The sequence below is a fragment of the Oncorhynchus gorbuscha genome, linkage group LG02 (genome assembly GCF_021184085.1).
Source record: "Oncorhynchus gorbuscha isolate QuinsamMale2020 ecotype Even-year linkage group LG02, OgorEven_v1.0, whole genome shotgun sequence".
Classification (NCBI taxonomy): Eukaryota; Metazoa; Chordata; class Actinopteri; order Salmoniformes; family Salmonidae; genus Oncorhynchus; species Oncorhynchus gorbuscha.
Window position 1 is genome coordinate 79,421,822 of NC_060174.1, and position 18,342 is coordinate 79,440,163.

Sequence of the window (18,342 nt, forward strand, 5' to 3'; positions counted from 1 at the left end):
TTGTGAAGAAGGCAGTCTCCTCGGGAGACTGAAAATATTTGTCATGGGTCCCCAGATCTACAGCTGCACCATCGAGAGCTGGTGGTTGCATCACCGCCTGGTATGGCAACTGCTCGGCATCTTACAGTAAGGCGCTAAAGAGGGTAGTGCGTATCGCCCAGTAAATCACTGGGGCCAAGCTTCCTGCCATCCAGGACGTCTATACCAGGCGGTGTCAGAGGAAGGCCCAAAAAGTTGTCAAAGACTAGTGGAGTGGCAACGCGCGTGCAAGCAGTTTCTCCGGATGCCACTTGGATACACTGCAGCATCCACTGAGAGGCTCTTGCTTCCAAGGGAATGCCTGACAGCTTGAAAGACAATTTGGACACTACAGTGAAAATTGTTAACTTTGTTGAAACAAGGCCCCTGAACTCTCATGTATTATCTGCACTATGCAATGATACATGGGCAGTAACCATGTAATGCTTTTACAACATTTCCAACATTGCTGGTTATCAAGGGGCAAAGTATTGACACATTTTTTTTTTAAATTGAGAGACGAGCTTAAAGTTTTCTTTACTGACCATAATAGTCACTTGTCTGATCACTTGCATGATAATGAGTGTCTCACACGACTGGACTATCTGGGTGATGTTTTTTCTCGCCTGAGTGATCTGAATCTAGGATTACAGGGACTCGCGCAACTATATTCAATGCGCGGGACAAAATTGAGGTCATGATTAAGAAGTTGGAGCTCTTCTCATTCTGCATTAGGGTTAGGGTTAACAAGGACAACACACAGGTCTTTCCATCATTGTATGATTTTTTGTGTGCAAATGAACTGAAGCTTACGGACAATGTCGAATGTGAAAGAGGGAAGCACCTGAGTGCATTGGGTGCGCAATTATGCAGGTACTTTCCCGAAACTGATTAAAACAGACAACTGGATTCGTTATCCCTTTCATGCCCTGCCTCCAGTCCACTTACAGATATCTGAAAAAGAGAGCCTCATCAAAATTGCAACATGCTGTTCTGTGAAAATTGTATTTACTATGAAGCCACTGACATATTTCTGGATTGGGCTGCGCTCATGGGTATCCTGCCTTGGCAAATCGCAGTGTTAAGACACTGATGCCCTTTGCAACCACGTACCTACAGTTGAAGTCAGAAGTTAACATAGACCTAAGCCAAATAAAATTCCATTTTTTCATAATTCCTCAAATTTAATCAGAGTAAAAATTCCCTGTCTTAGGATCACCACTTTATTTTAAGAACGTGAAATGTCAGAGTAATAGTAGGGAGGGATTTATTTCAGCTTTTATGTTTTTCATCACATTCCCATACTCAATTAGTATTTGGTAGCATTGCCTTTAAACTGTTTAACTTGGGTCAAACGTTTTGGGTAGCCTTCCACAAGCTTCCCACAATAAGTTGGGTGAATTTTGGCCCATTCCTCCTAACACAGCTGGTGTAACTGAGTCAGGTTTGTAGGCATCCTTGCTCTCACACGCTTTTTCAGTTCTGCCCACAAATTTGCTATAGGATTGAGGTCAGGGCTTTGTGATGGCCACTCCAATACCTTGACTTTGTTGTCCTTAAGCCATTTTGCCACAACTTTGGAAGTATGCTTGGGGTCACTGTCCATTTGGAAGACCCATTTGCGACCAAGCTTTAACTTCCTGACTGATGTCTTGAGATGTTACTTCAATACATCCACATAATTGTCCTTCGTCATGAAGCCATCTGTTTTGTGAAGCGCAAAAGTCCTTCCTGCAGCAAAGCACCCCCACAACATGATGCTGCCACCCCCGTGTTTCACGGTTGGGATGGTGGTCTTCGGCTTGCAAGCCTCCCCTTTTTCCTCCAATCATATCGATTGTCATTATGGCAAAAAAGTTATATTTTTGTTTCATCAGACCAGAGGATATTACCCCAAAAAGTACGATCCTTGTGCAGTTGCAAGCTGTAGTCTGGCTTTTCATGGCAGTTTTGGAGCAGTGGCTTCTTCCTTGCTGAGCTGCCTGTCGGGTTATGTCGATATAGGACTCGTTTTACTGTGTTTGCTGCTGTTCTGGGACTGATTTTCACTTTTCGCACCAAAGTACGTTAATCTCTAAGAGAAAGCACGCGTCTCCTTCCTGAGCCGAATGACGGCTGGTCCCGTGATGCTTATACTTGCGTACTTATGTTTGTACAGATGAACTTGGTACCTTCAGGCGTTTGGAAATTGCTCCCAAGGATGAACCAGACTTGTGGAGGTCTACAATTTTATTATGAGGTCTTGGCTGATTTCTTTTGATTTTCCCATGATGGCAAGCAAAGAGGCACTGCGTTTGAAGGTAGGTCTTGAAATATCTTCTTATTTGTTTATTTATTTCACCTTTATTTAACCAGGTAGGCTAGTTGAGAACAAGTTCTCATTTGCAACTGCGACCTGGCCAAGATAAAGCATAGCAGTGTGAACAGACAACACAGAGTTACACATGGAGTAAACAATTAACAAGTCAATAACACAGTAGAAAAAAATGGGCAATCTATATACAATGTGTGCAAAAGGCATGAGGAGGTAGGCAAATAATACAATTTTGCAGATTAACACTGGAGTGATAAATGATCAGATGGTCATGTACAGGTAGGGATATTGGTGTGCAAAAGAGCAGAAAAGTAAATAAATAAAAAAACAGTGTAAAAACAGTATGGGAATGAGGTAGGTGAAAATGGGTGGGCTATTTACCAATAGACTATGTACAGCTGCAGCGATCGGTTAGCTGCTCGGATAGCTGATGTTTGAAGTTGGTGAGGGAGATAAAAGTCTCCAACTTCAGCGATTTTTGCAGTTCGTTCCAGTCACAGGCAGCAGAGTACTGGAAATACATCCACAGGTACACTTCCAATTGACTCAAATTATGTCAATTAGCCTATCAGAAGCTTCTAAAGTCATGACATAATTTTCTGGAATTTTCCAAGCTGTTTAAAGGCACAGTCAACTTTGTATGTAAACTTCTGACCCAAACTTCTGTAAACAATTATGGGGAAAATTACTTGTGTCATGCACAAAGTAGATGTCCTAACCGACTTGCCAAAACTATAGTTGTTAACAAGAATTTGGGGATTGGTTGAAAAACTAGTTCTAAAGACTCCAACAAAAGTGTATGTAAACTTCCGACTTCAACTGTATGTGAGAGTGGATTCTTTGCCTTCAATAGCATGACAACTAAATACAGGCACAGACTGTGTGTGGTAAATGATTTAAGACTGAGACTCTCTCCAATACAACCCAACATTGCAGAGTTATGTGTATCCGTTCAAGCACACCCTTCTCATTAACCTGTGGTGAGTTATTCACACCCTTCTCATTAACCTGTGGTGAGTTATTCACACCCTTCTCATTAACCTGTGGTGAGTTATTCACACCCTTCTCATTAACCTGTGGTGAGTTATTCACACCCTTCTCATTAACCTGTGGTGAGTTATTCACACCCTTCTCATTAACCTGTGGTGAGTTATTCACACCCTTCTCATTAACCTGTGGTGAGTTATTCACACCCTTCTCATTAACCTGTGGTGAGTTATTCACACCCTTCTCATTAACCTGTGGTGAGTTATTCACACCCTTCTCATTAACCTGTGGTGAGTTATTCACACCCTTCTCATTAACCTGTGGTGAGTTATTCACACCCTTCTCATTAACCTGTGGTGAGTTATTCACACCCTTCTCATTAACCTGTGGTGAGTTATTCACACCCTTCTCATTAACCTGTGGTGAGTTATTCACACCCTTCTCATTAACCTGTGGTGAGTTATTCACACCCTTCTCATTAACCTGTGGTGAGTTATTCACACCCTTCTCATTAACCTGTGGTGAGTTATTCACACCCTTCTCATTAACCTGTGGTGAGTTATTCACACCCTTCTCATTAACCTGTGGTGAGTTATTCACACCCTTCTCATTAACCTGTGGTGAGTTATTCACACCCTTCTCATTAACCTGTGGTGAGTTATTCACACCCTTCTCATTAACCTGTGGTGAGTTATTCACACCCTTCTCATTAACCTGTGGTGAGTTATTCACACCCTTCTCATTAACCTGTGGTGAGTTATTCACACCCTTCTCATTAACCTGTGGTGAGTTATTCACACCCTTCTCATTAACCTGTGGTGAGTTATTCACACCCTTCTCATTAACCTGTGGTGAGTTATTCACACCCTTCTCATTAACCTGTGGTGAGTTATTCACACCCTTCTCATTAACCTGTGGTGAGTTATTCACACCCTTCTCATTAACCTGTGGTGAGTTATTCACACCCTTCTCATTAACCTGTGGTGAGTTATTCACACCCTTCTCATTAACCTGTGGTGAGTTATTCACACCCTTCTCATTAACCTGTGGTGAGTTATTCACACCCTTCTCATTAACCTGTGGTGAGTTATTCACACCCTTCTCATTAACCTGTGGTGAGTTATTCACACCCTTCTCATTAACCTGTGGTGAGTTATTCACACCCTTCTCATTAACCTGTGGTGAGTTATTCACACCCTTCTCATTAACCTGTGGTGAGTTATTCACCATTTTCAATGAACAAATAAACGTTTTATATGTAAGATGGCTAAATAAAGAGCAAGATTATTGATTATTATTATATTATTATTTGTACCCTGGTCCTATAAGAGCTCTTTGTCACTTCCCACAAGCTGGGTTGTGACAAAAACTCACACTCATTCTTATGTTTAATAAAAGTATTGTATAGTGTGTGTGTGTGTGTGTGTGTGTGTGTGTGTGTGTGTGTGTGTGTGTGTGTGTGTGTGTGTGTGTGTGTGTGTGTGTGTGTGTGTGTGTGTGTGTGTGTGTGTGTGTGTGTGTGTGTGTGTGTGTGTGTGTGTGTGTGTGTGTGTGTGTGTGTGTGTGTGTGTGTGTGTGTGTGTGTGTGGGTGGCAGGCTTACAACAATGGCAAAAAACAACATTTGAGAGTGCGCTGACACTGGTGCTAGAGGGGTTTGCAGCTGGAGGTTGAATGTTTGAAGGGGTATGAGACTATAAAAGGTTTTGGAACCACTGCACGAAGGTATGTGTGATAAGGTGTACGGTATCGCCAACCTGGTGGGTGGAGGCTCCCTGGGGGAAGAACAGCCATCTACTGTGGCTCCTCTAGGACAAATTTAACCTTGCCATGGTGAAAAACACACAGAGCTGGGAGACTTGGAGCTGGCCACTGGGGAGGTAAAGCAAAGAGCTCCTTCTCTCTCTCCGAGCAGCACCTCAGCACTGTGTACCTAACAGTCGAACAACTCAAACAATACTCTCTGGAAATAAACATCCTTATAATGTCCCGGTTAAATAGAAAGGATAATAAGCAACTTTTCCTCTGGAAAGATGGTGGTTAAAAGGTACAAGGCCTGCTCCTCAGATAGACCAGTTGTTCCGACCGGGCACAACATTAAAACACAAGCCATGTGTTATGAACGTCCGATCGTCATGGCTTTGCTCTTAGTCTGGCCTCTGGAACAGGAACAAACTGCTGAGTGAAGAACAACAACAACATCCTCAGGAGAACATGACTGGTTCCTTTCTGGGTGGCTGAAGATCTACAATATTTATACCCTGTCCCCATCCCCTTGCAGCACAGTGGGTGAAGGCTGGAGGGAAAGGGCCTGGCTTGGCTGGCTGCGAATTCCAGGGCTGACTGAGGAAACCCCATTGTTCATTTTCCTCGACTGGGCCAGCCAGCAGAGGTAAAGAGAGAGAGAGCAGTGCTGCTGAGGTTGGGTGTTAGTAGTATGATTAGTTATGTGAAAATTAAGCCATTTTATTCCCATTCAAGCGCAATGAAAACATTGTGCTTTTTAACAAGGAGTAATATTTCAGGGGCCCTAAAAGATTGTTAAGGCTGGAACTTATGATGTGATCATCAGATAAAAATAGAACAGCCATCAGATAATCAACTATGGCTGTTAACACAGTAGCACCGACTGAGTGTGAAACAACTAACCATAGAATCAACCATCACCAGTTCCTGTGGCCCCAGCCAGCCAGTAGCTCCCAGATTTCACATCACATCACAATGATGCTTGCCTGCCTCACCCAACTGCATTTCCTGTGGTCACCTGATTTCCTGGGGTTTCTGGCAACAACATATGAGACATTTATCTACTACAAAAACAAAAACACACAATACCTTGCCTGGGATGACTGCACTGTGACAACACCATGAGTCCATCCAGTATGAAACAGAACAGAGCTCCCGTCTCCCCTAGCTTGTTAGTTAGGGGCTTTTATCATTCATTCCTCATTTGCCTTTCAATCCCTGCTCCGGGCTGCTAACCACACCACACTGACTGCCGTTTAAGTATTTCATCTGCAGAAGCTTCACCTCAGAAATACATAGGCTATATTCACATTGAAATGAAAGGGGACAGGAGGTCTACATAAACAAAGCTCTAAGCCTCCATTGAAATATCAATACACGCAAACATCTGGGAGAAATAGGGAGCTAGATGAAGTCGTGGGAGCTGAGTGTCTCCACCTCGGTTGTTTTCTCCTCAGCAGCCGTGTACCTCCTCTTATGTAAGAGGCCAGACACTGACAGAGACAAATAGAGGGTAGAGGGGGTGGCTCAGCCATTGCTGCGGCTCGACAACACATTTCCAGGGAGTACAGCCAACGGGGTATAGAAAACAGGCTTGACACTGTCTGTAGCCTGCTCTCCAGTTAAAAATGTTCACAACTTGATTTAACCAACGCAGGCAGCACACTTCTCTGTGGGAGATGACAGTAGGTATTGGGCTCCGGACAAAATCTACCCGGTAAGGGAGCAAGAGGGGCACTTATATCTGATTGATTAATAGACCACTAATAGAGCACGCAAGTGTAAATGAGGCACATAGCAGATGTTTTTGAACTATTGATAAATTAAGTTTTCGATCCATATTTATTATATCCTTGAGTGAGTTACTACAACACCAGTGGGAGTGTTGACACTGGAGAGAGGAAGGGAAGAAGGGGGAACTGGGGAGAGAGGAAGAGAAGAAGGGGGAACTGGGGAGAGAGGAAGGAAGAAGGGGGAACTGGGGATTGGTAGAAGGCAGAACTGGGGAGAGAGGAAGAGAAGAAGGGGGAACTGGGGAGAGGAAGGGAAGAAGGGGGAACCTGGGGAGAGGAGAGGGGAAGGGGGGGAACTGGGGATGGGTAAGACAGAACTGGGGAGAGGGGGAAGAGAAGAAGGGGAACTGGGGAGAGAACCTGGGGAGAGAGGGGGAAGGGAAGAAGGGGGAACTGGGGAGAGAAGGCAGAACTGGGGAGAAGGAAGAGGGGGGGGAACTGGGGAGAGAGGAAGGAAGAAGGGGGGGAGACTGGGGAGAGAGGAAGGGAAGAAGAGGGGAACTGGGGATGGGTAGAAGACAGAACTGGGGGAGAGAAGGGGGGAACCTGGGGAGAGAGGAAGGGAAGAAGGGGGACCTGGGGAGAGAGGAAGGGAAGAAGGGGGAACTGGGGATTGGTAGAAGGCAGAACTGGGGAGAGGGAAGAAAGAAGGGGGAAGGGGAGAGGGAAGGGAAGAAGGGGGGACTGGGGAGAGAGGAAGGGAAGAAGGGGGAACTGGGGATGGGTAGAAGGAGAGGGGAAGGGAAGAAGGGGGACCTGGGGAGAAGGAAGAAGGGGGAAGGGAAGGGAAGGGGGGAACTGGGGATGAGAGGAGGGGGAAGAGGAAGGGAAGGGGGGGACTGGGGAGAGAGGAAGGGAAGGGGGAACTGGGGAGAGGGTAGAAGGCAGGGGAACTGGGGGAGGAAGGAAGGGGGGGAAGAGAGGAAGGAAGAAGGGGGAACTGGGGAGAGAGGAAGGAAGAAGGGGGAACTGGGGATGGAGGGGAACTGGGGAGAGAGGAAGGGAAGAAGGGGGAACTGGGGAGAGAGGAAGAGAAGAAGGGGGAACTGGGGAGAGAGGAAGGGAAGAAGGGGGAACTGGGGAGAGAGGAAGAAGAAGAACTGGGGGAACTGGGGAGAGAGGGAAGGGAAGAAGGGGGGGAACTGGGGAGAGAGGAAGGGAAGAAGAAGGGGGAACTGGGGAGAGAGGAAGAGAAGAAGGGGGAACTGGGGGAGAGAGGAAGAGAAGGGGAAGGGGGAACTGGGGAGAGAGGAAGGGAAGAAGGGGGAACTGGGGAGAGAAGGAAACTGGGGAGAGAAGGAAGGGGGGGAAGGCACTGGGGAGAGAGGAAGGGAAGAAGGGGGAACTGGGGAGAGAGGAAGAGAAGAAGGGGGAACTGGGGGAGAGAGGAACTGGGGAGAGGAGAAGGGGGAACTGGGGAGAGAGGAAGGAAGAAGGGGGACCTGGGGAGAGAGGAAGAGAAGAAGGGGGAACTGGGGAGAGAGGAAGGGAAGAAGAAGGGGAAGGGACTGGGGAGAGAGGAAGAAGGGGGGGAAGAAGGGGGACCTGGGGAGAGAAGGGAAGAAGGGGGAACTGGGGAGAGAGGAGGGGGAACTGGGGAGAGAGGAAGGGAAGAAGGGGGAACTGGGGAGGGGGAAGAAGGCAGAACTGGGGAGAAGGGGAAGGGGGGAACTGGGGAGAGAGGAAGGGGGGGGAACTGGGGAGAGAGGAAGAGAAGAAGGGGGAACTGGGGAGAGAGGAAGAGGAAGAAGAAGGGGGAACTGGGGAGAGAGGAAGGGAAGAAGGGGGAACTGGGGAGAGGAAGGGAAAGGGGGAACTGGGGAGAGAGGAAGGAAGAAGGGGGAACTGGGGAGAGAGGAAGGGAAGAAGGGGGAACTGGGGAGGAACTGGGGAGAGAGGAAGGGGGGGAAGGGGAGAGGGAAGGGAAGAAGGGGGAACTGGGGAGAGAGGAAGGGAAGAAGGGGGAACTGGGGAGAGGAAGGGTAAGAAGGGGGACCTGGGGAGAGAGGAAGGGAAGGGGGAAGGGGGAACTGGGGAGAGAGGAAGGGAAGAAGGGGGAAGAAGGGGGAACTGGGGATGGGTAGAAGGCAGAACTGGGGAGAGGAAGGGAAGAAGGGGGAAGGGGAGAGGGAAGGGAAGAAGGGGGAACTGGGGAGAGAAGGAGAACTGGGGAGAGAGGAAGGGAAGAAGAAGGGGGACTGGGGAGAGAGGAAGAGAAGAAGGGGGGACCTGGGGAGAGAGGAAGAAGGAAGAAGGGGGAACTGGGGAGAGAAGGAAGAAGGGGGAAGGGGAGAGGGGGAAGAAGGGGGGGAACTGGGGAGAGAGGAAGGGAAGAACTGGGGAGAGAGGAAGAGAAGAAGGGGGAACTGGGGAGAGAGGAAGGGAAGAAGGGGGAACTGGGGAGAGAGGCAGAACTGGGGAAGAAGGGGAACTGGGGAGAGGAAGGGAAGAAGGCAGAACTGGGGAGAGGGAAGGAAGAAGGGGGAACTGGGGAGACCTGGGGAGAGAGGAAGGGAAGAAGGGGGAACTGGGGATGGGTAGAAGAAGGGGGAACTGGGGAGAGAGGGGGAGGGAAGAAGAACTGGGATGGGAGAGGCAGGAAGAGAAGAAGGGGGAACTGGGGAGAGAGGAAGGGGAGGGAGAAGAAGAAGGAGGGAACTGGGGAGAACTGGGGAGAGAGGAAGAGAGAAGGGGGGGGAACTGGGGAGAGAGGAAGGGAAGAAGGGGGAACTGGGGATGGGAAGAAGGCAGAACTGGGGAGAGAGGAAGGGAAGAAGGGGGAAGGGGAAGGGTAGACAGAACTGGGGAGAGAGGAAGAGAAGAAGAAACTGGGGATGGGTACCTGGGGAGAGAGGAAGGGAAAGGGGGAACTGGGGGGAGAAGGCAGAACTGGGGAGAAGAGAAGAAACTGGGGAGAGAGGAAGGGAAGAAGGGGGAACTGGGGAGAGAGGAAGGAAGAAGGGGGACCTGGGGAGAGAGGAAGGGAAGAAGGCAGAACTGGGGAGAGAGGAAGAGAAGAAGGAGGGAACTGGGGAGAGAGGAAGGGAAGAAGGGGGACCTGGGGAGAGAGGAAGGAAGGGGGAACTGGGGAGGGGAAGGGAAGAAGGGGGAACTGGGGATGGGTAGAAGGCAGAACTGGGGAGAGAGGAAGAAGAAGGAAACTGGGGAAGGGGGAAGAAGGGGGACTGGGGAGAGAGGAAGGAAGAAGAAGGGGGAACTGGGGAGAATGAAGAGAAGAAGGGGGAACTGGGGAGAGAGGAAGGGAGAAGGGGGACCTGGGGAGAGAGGAAGAGAAGAAGGGGGACCTGGGGAGAAGGAAGGGAAGAAGGGGGGAACTGGGGATGGGTAGAAGGAACTGGGGAGAGGGAAGAAAGAAGGGGGAACTGGGGAGGGAAGAGGGGGACTGGGGAAGAAAGGGGGAACTGGGGAGAGAGGAAGGGAAGAAGGGGGAACTGGGGAGGGGAAGAAAGAAGAAGGGGGAACTGGGGAGAGAAGGGAAGGGAACTGGGGAGAGGAAGGAAGGGGGAACTGGAAGAGGAAGGGAAGACCTGGGGAGAGAGGAAGGACTGGGGAGAGAGAACTGGGGAGGAAGGGAAGAAGGGGGAACTGGGGAGAGAGGAAGGGAAGGGGGGAACTGGGGAGGGTAGAGGAGAACTGGGGAGAGAGGAAGAAGAGGGGGACCTGGGGAACTGGGGAGAGAGGAAGGGAAGAAGGGGGACCTGGGGAGAGAGGAAGGAAGAAGGGGGAACTGGGGAGAGAGAACTGGGGAGAGAGGAAGAGAAGAAGGGGGAACTGGGGAGAGAGGAAGGGAAGAAGGCAGAACTGGGGAGAGAGGAAGGGAAGGAAGGGAAGAAGGGGGAACTGGGGATGGGTAGAAGGCAGAACTGGGGAGAGGGGAAGGGAAGAAGGGGGGACTTGGGGAGAGGGAAGGAAGAAGGGGGAACTGGGGAGAGAGGAAGGAAGAAGGGGGGACCTGGGGAGAGAGGAAGAGAAGGGGGGAGAAGGGAAGGGAAGAAGGGGGAACTGGGGAAGAAGGCAGAACTGGGGAGAGAGGAAGAGAAGAAGGAGGGAACTGGGGAGAGAGGAAGGGAAGAAGGGGGACCTGGGGAGGGGATGGGTAGAAGGCAGAACTGGGGAGAGAGGAAGAAGAAGGGGGGAGGACTGGGGAGAAGAGGAAGGGGGAACTGGGGAGAGAAGAAGGAGGGAACTGGGGAGGGTAGGGAAGGAAGAAGGAGAACTGGGGAGAGAAGGAAGGGGGAACTGGGGAGAGGGGGAAGAAGGGGGACTGGGGAGAGAGGAAGGGAAGAAGGGGGAACTGAAGGGGAGAGAGGGGAAGGAGGAACTGGGGAGAGAGGAAGAGAAGAAGGGGGAACTGGGGAGAGGAAGGAAGAGAACTGGGGAGAAGGAAGGAAGAAGGGGGAACTGGGGAGGAGGGAAGGGGAAGAGAAGGGGGAACTGGGGAGAGAGGAAGGGAAGAAGGAGGGAACTGGGGAGAGAGGAAGAGAAGAAGGGGGAACCTGGGGAGAGAGGAAGAGAAGAAGGGGAACTGGGGAGAGAGGAAGAGAAGAAGGGGGAACTGGGGAGAGAGGAAGGGAAGAAGGGGGACCTGGGGAGGGAAGAGAAGAAGGAAGAGGAAGAAGGGGGAACTGGGGAGAGAGGAAGGCAGAAGGGGGAACTGGGGAGAGAGGAAGGAAGAAGGGGGACCTGGGGAGAGAGGAAGGGAAGAAGGGGGAACTGGGGAGAGAGGAAGAGAAGAAGGGGGAACTGGGGAGAGGAAGGGAAGAAGGGGGACCTGGGGAGAGAGGAAGGAAGAAGGGGGAACTGGGGAGAGAGGAAGAGAAGAAGGGGGAACTGGGGAGAGAGGAAGGCAAGAAGGGGGGGGAGAGAGGAAAGAGAAGAAGGGGGAACTGGGGAGAGAGGAAGGGAAGAAGAAGAGAAGGGAACTGGGGAGAGGAAGAAAGAAGGGGGAACTGGGGAGAGAGGAAGGAAGAAGGGGAACTGGGGAGAGAGGAAGGAAGAAGGGGGAACTGGGGAACTGGGGAGAGAGGAAGAAGAAGGGGGAACTGGGGAGAGGGGGAAGAAGGGGGACCTGGGGAGAGAGGAAGGGAAGAAGGGGGAACTGGGGAGAGAGGAAGGGAAGAAGGGGGAACTGGGGAGAGAGGAAGGGAAGAAGGGGGAACTGGGGAGTTAAGAGGAGTGAGTAGGAGCATCTTACCTCTTATTAATGGGCTTCTCATCTTTCTCGTAGGGCTTGACGAACCATTTGCCGATGCGTACGAAGCTACGGTTCATGAGACACCGCTCCAACAGGTTATGGATTGCTTTGAACAGGAGCGTCCTGCACTCATAGGACAGACCACTCTCCCACACACCGTCTTCCTCAGCTATAGAGACAGACAGAAAGAGAGAGCGATAGGGTTAGAAACAGGACGGAGTGATTTTCTAAAAACAAATGTTTAATGTGTCTCGTCTTCGTGCACTTTAGTGTTTCCGTTGGCATGAGATGAAACAATAAAAGTCAAGCCTTCAGTTTGAAAAGATGAACTGCTGCAGAGGCAGCAAGCAACTGGTAAAAAGGTTCAGTAGAGACACCTGCAGTGACCCTTAACTCCTGAAACAGCAGCAACTGCTAATCAGCTGCATCAAACATCATTTCTATGGCAATACGACTACACACACTGCTCAAATCATAGGCAAATGTACCTTTTTTAGCCTAATAATCATGATGGCAGAAGACTGCCTCAGAAGGAATGGAAAGCTATAGACTGTTATGGGTGCTTGGTAATTGGCAACTCTTCAGTAGCTAGCTAGAAATATGTTTAAATGTACAATCAGGGCTCTCCCCTGGTGGTGCTGATGTTTGCCTAAGGCTGGGTAGTGGGGAGGTCCGGGGGAGGTCAGTACTTACCTTTTTTTCTGCTGTACCTGCCAGTTCCTTAAACCTAGAGTCTTAAATTATATCAAACAACATAGCCAACACAGAAGTCTTGTGTTTGATCCCAAATGATTGAGGTGGTCTCATTAGTTAGGTTTCCATCCAATTGGCGACAGATTTTAAAGCAAATATTCTCGAATCTGCATAAAGAAAATATGCGCATTTTACCAACATTGGTGTTCCCACCAAATGGACTTGTTGCGGATAAAAAATCCGAATAAAAATCTAAAGTTCAATGTGTTTCCATCGCATTTTCAACTCAAGCGATCATTTAGTCACAAAAGCATGCCAGTAGACCCACAAATTCAAGTTATTGCGTTAACACGAGTTAGCGTTGGCTCGCGAAACTACATCTAACAGTATACTGGACACAGACACATAAAATGGTATCCAAAAGTTTGGCGAAATCCAGAAGTATCCCTTTAAATAGCAAATGTGCCTCCTTTGGTCATGGCTGGTGCACTCTAGCCAACAGCTCACAGATACAGTGAGGGTAGGCTAATCTACATCAGTGGTTCCCAAACTTTTATAGTCTCGTACCCCTTCAAAGATTCAACCTCCAGCTGCGTACCGCCTCTAAGCACCAGGGTCAGTGCACTCTCAAGTGTTGTTGTTTGACATCATTGTAAGCTTACCACACACACACTATATGATACATTTATTAAACATAAGAATTAGAGAGTTTTTGTCACAATCCGGCTCGTGGGAAGTGACAAAGAGCTCTTATAGGACCAGGGCACAAATAATAATATAATAATAATCAATAATTTTGCTCTTTATTTAGCCATTTTACATTTAAAACACAATTTATTCATCAAAAATGGTTAATAACTCACCACAGGTTAATGAGAAGGGTGTGCTTGAAAGGATGAACATAACTCTGCAATGTTGAGTCTCAGATAATAAAAATAATATATATTCCACACAGTTTTCATGCCCTTTCCCCCAGCATTGTCCCAGCCATATCCACGGCAGCAGGAAGAATTAAGTCCTCCACTAAAGTATGGGGCTCGCCTGTCCTAAACACCTGGTAGCTCACCATATAAGATGCCTCTAGCCCTTCTTATTAATGGTATCTGTTGCTTCTATACATGTCTTACTACTCGAAAGTCCTCTTTATTTTCGCTAAAAAACCTCCTGTGGCTTATTTTTCAAATTGTCATGTTTTGTTACTAAATGTCTGAGCAAGAGTGTAGGTTTCCTCCGAGAGAGTAACGGTTAATGTGATTGGATGTTAATTATTTGACTAGGCTACCTGTATTTGACATTGTGTTGTTATTTTTGCTGAACACTAGGTGGTTTAATTTGATATTTGGCAGTGAAATTAGGCTACTCGGGCGGAAAACAAAACTCACCCAAATGCACAGGCCCATTGGAAAACATAAATGTTCTGTTTGAAAATGTTTTTTTTGTTTTTTAAAATGTGTATTTTTATTTGGCGCACGCACCGATGCCATTGCGTACCACAGTTTGGGAATAGCTGGTCCACATGATGAGGTTATTGTGGATAAGAATATTTTATTTGTCAAATGGCAGTCAAGCACCAATCATCATTTCTCCAGGAGCATCAAGATCACCTTGCACTTTCACCACCCTGTGAGGTTCCTCATAACTTATTCCATCTGTTGCCTAATAAAAAGCATGGTTTCCTGAGTCATAGTGGGAGGACAACACACCATTTCGTCGTGTGATTTCAAGTTTACTTTGATATGATGCTTATTATATGAATATTTGCAGCATAAAGGCGTTTCCACCCACATTTCTTGCACAATTAATTTACAGACACAAAACGATCCCACCATATCGAACTAACAAATTATCTGTTGACATTTGTAAAATTGTAGCAAAACTAGTTTGCATCACAGCTGTTGTGATTTTTTTTTTAATACGGTATGGCTTTACACGCATAAAAACTGTGGATGTTAACGTGGTTAATGTCACTTTAAAATGTTTCTAGGTTAAATTTATGAGTAATGATTATTCTAATTAATAGGTGTCTTTATGTGGATAGTCTAGCAGAATTTTGTACCTGGCATCTAAAAATAGAGATTTGAAACTCTTGATTTCCTGATATGCAAAATAGCCAGTCAGTTTAGTGACATCTGAAAATCATATGTTGACCGTAAGCAAGCAAGAGGGAAAGACAAACTATAACAGGAAAAGTATTTCCTACATTCAAAAACCCAAAGCAAGTCATTTTATTTGTAGCAGACAGAAAACAGGCAACCTAGCTACAATTCACCACATGTTTCCATTCATGGCTCAAGTGTGTCTGTGCCCAGTTAGAGGAGTCAAGTGAAAGTGCTGTTGCAGCCTGGCTGATGGTAGATAGAGATAGCAGCTCCAGATGCACTGTTTTAGCCTGGTCCCTGATCTGTTTGTGCAGTCTTGTCAAACACCTTTGGTCATTGTCACTTGATGCCTTAGAGAACAAGGGCTCCTGCCTGATGGTACAGAGAATACAACACAAGACAGCAAATGTTTTCAATCCTGGTCCCGGATCTGTTTGTGGCGTCTTGACAATGACTGATTTGGCAAGACAGCACAAATAGATCAGGGAGCGGGCTAGCAGTGGCTTTACTACCTGACTGTAATAGTAGTGGGGTTTGTTTCTGGATCCTGCTCGGCTGTGGCCTGGATGCTCTGCTAATCTCATTAACAGCCACTGTGAGACATCTTAGAGCACTTAAGCTTGTTTCAAACATGTCTCCAGCAAACATCTTTCTCCCAGTGTGCAGCACTGATCAACACAGAAAAAATAAACACCAGACATGACCACGAGACATTATCCCACATATCTTATTTGACAAGACATTGTTCCTTAATGTGGTGAGACTCACACGGAACCCAAACCGGCTGCGCGCGTGCGCCATCATGCATAAATGTATTTTGTCCCCCAACACCAAACGCGATCACGACACGCACGTTAAAATATCAAAACAAACTCTGACCCAATTATATTAATTTGGGGACAGGTCGAAAAGCATTAAACATTTATGGCAATTTAGCTAGTTAGCTTGCACTTGCTAGCTAATTTGTCCTATTTCGCTAGCATGCGGTTGCTAGTTAATTTGTCCTGGGATATAAACATTAGGTTGTTATTTTACCTGAAATGCACAAGGTCCTCTACTCCGACAATTAATCCACACATAAAACGGTAAACTGAATCGTTTCTAGTCATCTCTCCTTCCAGGCTTTTTCATCTTTGAACTTATATTGTGATTGGCATCTAAACGTTCATACTATTACCACGAAAACCGGCAACACAGTTCATCCTTCAATCACCCACGTGGGTATAACCAATGAGGTGATGGCACGTGGGTACCTGCTTCTATAAACCAATGAGGAGATGGGAGAGGCAGGACTTGCAGCGCTATGACGCATGCGAGCAGTGTGGGTTGAATCATTTAATAACATAGATTTCTACATTTATTTTGCAACGCTCGCACACGCGATGTGAGTGGTGTGGTCAGGGTATCAGCACTGAGGAGCTAGCTACCAAACTATGCAACTATAAACTTCAGGTCAATTAAAATGTATTAGGCCTACATTCTTAAATGGAGACATATTAGTTTAGTTAGGTGAGAAGAAAGTCTACACAGACATAAACATACATCAATGATTATAGGGTCTCTCTGCCTTTGAAAGAGGAATTTAAACTGTGATTCCTTTGTCCCCCATATCAATAGTAAGTGAAGCTCTATGGCAGAGCAGCAAGTGCTGAACAGCTTGTTTAAGGGAATGTGGGCTATATATTTTTTCAGGACTGTAGCCTTTTCCTGTAGCCCTAATGGGTGGAATGTTATTAATATTTTTCATAATTTCATAACTACTAAACATTATTTCAAAAGGCCGAAAATCCAGTGTTTTTATGTCAAACGGTTTTGTTATATCTCAGCCTTCTGTGAAGTATAATATTGAGACGCAAACTCTGAATACATTTCAACTCTAGATCTGACGTGGTACAGGTGAGTTTTAAGCCCTTAACCACGTGTCTGAGGTGTATACATTTGTTATAAAGTAGATTTGTTTAAGACTACCAAGAAAAACTGTGTGACCCTGATTTAGTCCACTGCAGAAAAAGGTTAAGTAGAGGGCCAGCTATATTTCACTGGTGCACTTATAAACAACCGCCAGAGAAACTTAAAAAGGGCTGAAGCACAAAGCTGTCCATCCACTCTGGAGAGAGAGCATGACCTTGTTTTTCATATCTCTAGTCTACCCTTCTACCATCTTGTCACGCCTTGGTCTTAGTATTTTGTGTTTTATTTATTATTTGGTCAGGCCAGGGTGTGACATGGGTTTATGTTATTGTATTTTCGTATTGGGGTTTGTAGTTTTGGGATCGCAGCTGATTAGGGGTGTTGTATAGGCTTGGCTGCCTGAGGCGGTTCTCAATCAGAGTCAGGTGATTCTCGTTGTCTCTGATTGGGAACCGTATTTAGGTAGCCTGGTTTCGCTTTGTATTTCGTGGGTGATTGTTCCTGTCTCTGTGTAGTTTCACCAGATAGGCTGTAATAGGTTTCACGTTCCGTTTGTTGTTTTTGTTTATGTATCAGTTATTTCATGTATCACAATCTTTGTTTTTTAAAGACATGAGTAACCACTACGCTGCATTTCGGTCCGACTCTCTTTCCACAAACGAAGAACGCCGTTACACATCTACTATAAAACATTGCATATTCCTCAATTACTTTTTACCCCTCTTTCAGAAGCTTTTCCAAACCTATCTCTGATTCTGCCAAAAGAAGACAATCCTGAAAAGTGTGTTGAGAGGAGTGGGTTGCAGCAAAAAGTGTGTGTCCAGAGATTACAAATGTATGGTTCTGTCATATAGCCTAGCCTTTCTTTAATGTAGATTTTCCAAATGTGCACATCAGTGGCTTGTATGCATGGAGGCCTGGAGATGCTACATGTGTTAATGTTAATTAACGGTAAATTACCGTGAGACTGGCAGTCATTTACATGGCAATAACCAGCTGACAAAATGTCATGACCGTCATGGCCCTAGACGTGATTCCCTGTTCTACATTATATATTTCTATCTGAACTAGAGGTCGACCAATTAAGTGGCGTGGGCGATTAATTAGTGTTGATTTCAAGTTTTCATAACAATCGGTAAATCTGCCTTTTTGGACACCGATTATGTCCGATTACATTGCAATCCACGAGGAAACTGCGTGGCAGGCTGACCGCTGGTTACGCAAGCACAGCGTCAAAAGGACCTTGTGGCTGCAAGGAGCCAAGGTAAGTTGCTAGCTAGCATTAAACCTATGTTATAAAAAACAATCAATCTTCACATAATTGTCACACCCTGACCATAGTTTGCTTTGTATGTTTCTATGTTTTGGTTGGTCGGGGTGTGATCTGAGTGGGCATTCTATGTCTTGTTTGTCTATTTCTATGTCTGGCCTGATATGGTTCTCAATCAGAGGCAGGTGTTAGTCATTGTCTCTGATTGGGAACCATATTTAGGTAGCCTGGATTTCACTGTGTGTTTTGTGGGTGATTGTTCCGGTCTCTGTGTTTTGCACCAGATAGGACTGTTTT

General features: G+C 46.9%; 1 protein-coding gene across 2 annotated transcripts in view; it reads right to left on the minus strand.

Annotated features, from left to right (window-relative positions):
* LOC124010547 (mediator of RNA polymerase II transcription subunit 13-like) overlaps positions 1-18,342 on the minus strand; it is a 159,635-nt gene that overhangs the window by 119,601 nt on the left and 21,692 nt on the right. For both annotated transcript variants that reach the window (XM_046323117.1, XM_046323107.1), the window contains exon 3: positions 12,073-12,241. In XM_046323117.1, the coding sequence (XP_046179073.1) occupies positions 12,073-12,241 (169 nt within the window). The remainder of the gene's footprint in view (positions 1-12,072; positions 12,242-18,342) is intronic.